This window comes from Monopterus albus, unplaced genomic scaffold (assembly GCF_001952655.1).
Source record: "Monopterus albus unplaced genomic scaffold, M_albus_1.0 scaffold394.1, whole genome shotgun sequence".
In the NCBI taxonomy this organism is placed as follows: domain Eukaryota; kingdom Metazoa; phylum Chordata; class Actinopteri; order Synbranchiformes; family Synbranchidae; genus Monopterus; species Monopterus albus.
In genome coordinates this window covers 790483-794619 of record NW_018128274.1, presented here as the reverse complement: position 1 = coordinate 794619, position 4137 = coordinate 790483, and the positions used below count along the sequence as shown (strand labels likewise).

The 4137-nt window shown below is 42.2% G+C and overlaps 1 protein-coding gene across 2 annotated transcripts in view; it reads right to left on the bottom strand.

Moving 5' to 3' along the window:
* The window catches only part of fam117ba (family with sequence similarity 117 member Ba), a 17548-nt gene that overhangs the window by 2370 nt on the left and 11041 nt on the right, over positions 1-4137 (bottom strand). For both annotated transcript variants that reach the window (XM_020586108.1, XM_020586107.1), the window contains 4 exons: positions 2635-2718; positions 2340-2450; positions 1232-1375; positions 522-729 (listed from right to left, as the gene is read on the bottom strand). In XM_020586108.1, the coding sequence (XP_020441764.1) occupies positions 522-729; positions 1232-1375; positions 2340-2450; positions 2635-2718 (547 nt within the window). The remainder of the gene's footprint in view (positions 1-521; positions 730-1231; positions 1376-2339; positions 2451-2634; positions 2719-4137) is intronic.

Below are 4137 nucleotides of genomic sequence, written 5' to 3'. Positions count from 1 at the left end.
TTCTCATTATCATTGAAACTCCACGAGGTGAGATCTTGCATGGAGCTCCAGACCGAGGGAGATTGGAAGTTAATTTATGTTTCTTCCATTTGCAAATAATTGCACCAATTATTGTCACCTTCTCACCCAGATGCATGGCGATGGTCTTGTAGTGCATGGTGAAGAGTTTGGAATCTGGATTGATTGATTGCTTCTGTGGACAGGTCTCTTTTATACAGGTAACAAGCTGAGAGGGCTCCCAGTGTCAGCTCGTTACCTGTATAAAATACACCTGGGAGCCAGAGATCTTGCTGACTGATAGGGGATCAAATACTTGTTTCATTCATGAAAATGCAAATTAATGTATAACTTTTTTTGTAATGCATTTTTCTGGATTTTTTGTTATTGTTGTGTCTTTCACTGTTCAAATAAACCTACCACTGAAACTGTAGAGTGATCATTTCTTTGTTAGTGGGCAAACTTACAAAATCAGCTGGGGTTCAAATAATTTTTTCCCTGACTGTATACCCTGCGTTGCTCACCTTTATCCTCATAGGGGCTGCCTCCACCTGTGTCGTTGAGGACGCTGAGGTAGGAGGGTGAGATGGAGTCAGGACGGCTACTGCAGTTGCTGTGGTTACCACTTAGGCCGCCCCCTGAGGGTGTCTGTGTGTCGATGCTGCGGGTGCTGCTGCTGCGCTGTGGGGGGACAGGTGGCGGTGCACGGTGCCCATCTGGGACATCCTGTGGCTGTTGAACATACACAAATGAGGTCACAATAACAACACTGTTAATGACATCACTGAGGAAAAAGAATTTCTGAGCACCTTAAGGCCGCATTTCTATTCTGGTTCGGTGAATGTATTTTGAATACACTGTTATATCTTTGTATCTTTGGATGACAGTACTGTATTCTTCGGGTTGAATAAAGTTGAATTAAAAAAAAAAAAAAACCTTAAGGCCACATTTACACTGAGTTTCAAATGTGTGAAAAAACGCAGCCCTCTACATTCATTTCTATGGGAGATTGCATTCACTGCAGCAGGCACCAGCACCGCAAGGGAAAAAGGGCATGTAGTGAAAAAGTTGGATCTGGTTCAACTTTCACCACACCAGATGGTGACATCATCCTGCAAAGGCGCTGTGTTGACCAAACATGTACCCCTGACCAACGCAGCGCGTTAAAACACAGCAGGGAGTTGTGTTTTTACTGAATCAGTCTGAATGCCCATTAACCCTGAGTGGAACTCACCACTATGGTCTCATCCTTCTCAGGGGTGTCGCGGATAATGATGCGTTCAATCTCCTGGTTGAGGCCCTCCACACTGTTGCGGAAACGAGGGGCCGATGACTTGGATATAGGGATGGGGATCAGAATGGTCTTGGGCATAGGTGACTGCAAAACATACAAGATACAAACACCGCCCTCATGTTAGAACAGACTGCAAATAGAAGAAATGTTTAAATATTCTTCATATTTCTGGCTTTATTGCTTAAGCCAACACAAGAAAAGTTACAGCTGCACTTGTAATACCAACACAAGTACACAAAAATACTGAAACGTGTTTTAGTACAGGGAACAGAAATGATGACAAATTATAGCTCCATTACTTGGTTTCCAGAGCACAGTGAAGTTTGTAGCTCATTTGTTACTTTGAAGTGTCATTCATTAGCTGTATCTCAGAAAGTACATCTACTTTTAGGTCGGACACCTGCCAAACACTGTTAGTACTGAGGGGCAACCTGCCTCGTAAACATTTATTACATACTGGATTCTGTCACACTCTAGAACTCCTTATAGATTCATTTATACCTCATTGGAAAATTGGGTTTGTGAGAGTTGACTGATTTTCTTTTTTGTTTCTATCTTGGTTTTGTCTTGTCTTTTGGGCTGTCTTGTTTGTTTTCAAATGTATAGAGGCCACTCTGAGCCATAGTACTGATAAAAATAATCAGCACTGTCAGCATTCATGGTATGTCAGTCCTTGCAATGCACATCAGTGATAATGATATTCTTGGGAAGTGTATGTCACACTGACTCAAAAAATGTTTACTACAGCATTGTTTGTGGACAGACGTTGTCTCAGGCAGTCCTTTATCTTTGTCTCATGGGAAGGTACAGAAGGCCAGACCCATTGTAACTGATTCCACATAAACCAAAGATCATTAAAAACCCCAGGTAACATTTCAAATTACTTGAAAGCACGTACACATGCACACCAGAGCTATTCAGGGACTTAAAGGAAACTGGGATGTCCTCAAACTTCAAAAATTAAGGACACAGCCTAGTTCCTCTCAGAGGTGGAGCCACTTTGTAGACGCACACCCAGTCACTCCACCACACTCTCTCTATTGATTACCTGCGACTGGATGATAGCATGGCTGCCATTGAATGGGGACTTGCGCTCTTTATCCCTCCGATGGCGGCTGCTGCGTTTGCTGCGCTGAAGCTGCTGACGCAATTTGGCAATCTGGAGAGATTCACAGACAGGCATAGTAATGCAGACATATACAGTATGTAGATCAGCGGTTTTCATCTCATTGTGACCCAGGGGCCACCATTCTGTCTACAAAGAAACCACTGTTGTGCAGTAGATAAACCGAACAGATCATTTGGTTGTTGATTTGGGCCCACATGTCCAGAAAGACACTGACCTCCTTGAGCTGGTCGGTGCTCCCACAGGAAGCTGAGCGTTTATGAGAGCCCCTCCTCCTCTCATCTGCCCAGGCCCTGGGGGTCTGACACAACAAGCACAAAACAGCCAAAGTTAGGAGATACAGGAAACAAAAAGCAGCAAGAAAATCAGACCTAATAAATAAATATGTTATGCATTTAATCCACAGTGTTTAAACCTGTTTGGAGTCCTAGATACTAACATGCTCATGTTAGCATTTAGCTCAAAATCAATCAAAATTTATTTGTATAGCACTTTAAAAACAACGTCTGGTCGACCAAAGTACTTTACACGGCAATGCAAATCCAGAGTAAAAAATATCAATAGAAAAATAAAACAACATAGGAACATAAAAAACACCAAGTACACAGAATCAACAGATAAAAGGAGGAAACATTAGACAGCACTATGTATTAAAAGCCAAAGTGAATAAATATGTTTTAACCAATGATTTAAAAGTTGTCAAGTCTGTAGAGGGTCTAACATTAAAAGGTAAACCTTTCCGCAATTTAGGAGCTGCAACAATAAAAGCACGGTCACCCCAGCATTTTAATCCGGCCCTGGGCACCTCTAACAGAAACTGGCTTGAGGATCTGAGTAATCTAGTCAGTTTGTGCCACCTCACCAACTCAGCGAGGTAAGGCGGTGTCAAAGAGCCTTAAAACCAAAAATCAATAGCTTAAAAATGAATTCTAAAACGAACTGGAAGCCAGTGAAGAGAGGCCAGTACCAGAGTTATATGGTCGAATTTCCTAGTACCTGTTAAAAGACGAGCAGCAGCATTTTGGACCATTTGAAGACAAGAGAGAGACTGATTAACACCAAGGTATAATGCGTTACAATAGTCAAGTCTAGAAGTTATAAAAGCATGAATTGCAATCTCAAAGTCATTAAAAGAAAGAAATGACTTGACTTTACTTAGCGACCTCAGGTGAAAGAAACTAGATTTTACGACTGAGTTGATCTGCTTGTCGAATCTTAGGTCACAGTCAAACGTTACCCCTAGGTTTTTTACAGTCATCTTCAAATGATGAGCCAGGGGGCCTAAGTCGTGATTAAAAGCAGAAAATTTCGCCAGCTCACCAAATAAAACACACTCTTATCCTCATTTAATTTTAAAAAGTTCTGAGCCAGCCAGGCTTTCAGGTCAGTCAAAGTGGCTGTAGAGACATCCCTCCAGCTGCTTTTAATGGTAAGTATATCTGGATGTCATAACAATGAAAAGAGAACCCATATCTCCTTAGAAGTGATCCCAGCGGAAGCATGTACAGGGAAAAAAGAGTTGGGCCGAGTACAGACCCCTGGGGGTGTGGTGGCAATTTTTATAATAGCACCCCTTAAGTTCTTTAGCTGATGCTTTCATGTCATTGTATGCAGTCATTTGTGTGGTTGTGACCCCCAGACCATTTATTGCATGGTCGTAAACCTTTGTATGCCTTTTGGTTGCCAAACTAGATGTGACCTGGGACCAAAGGGCTGGTAT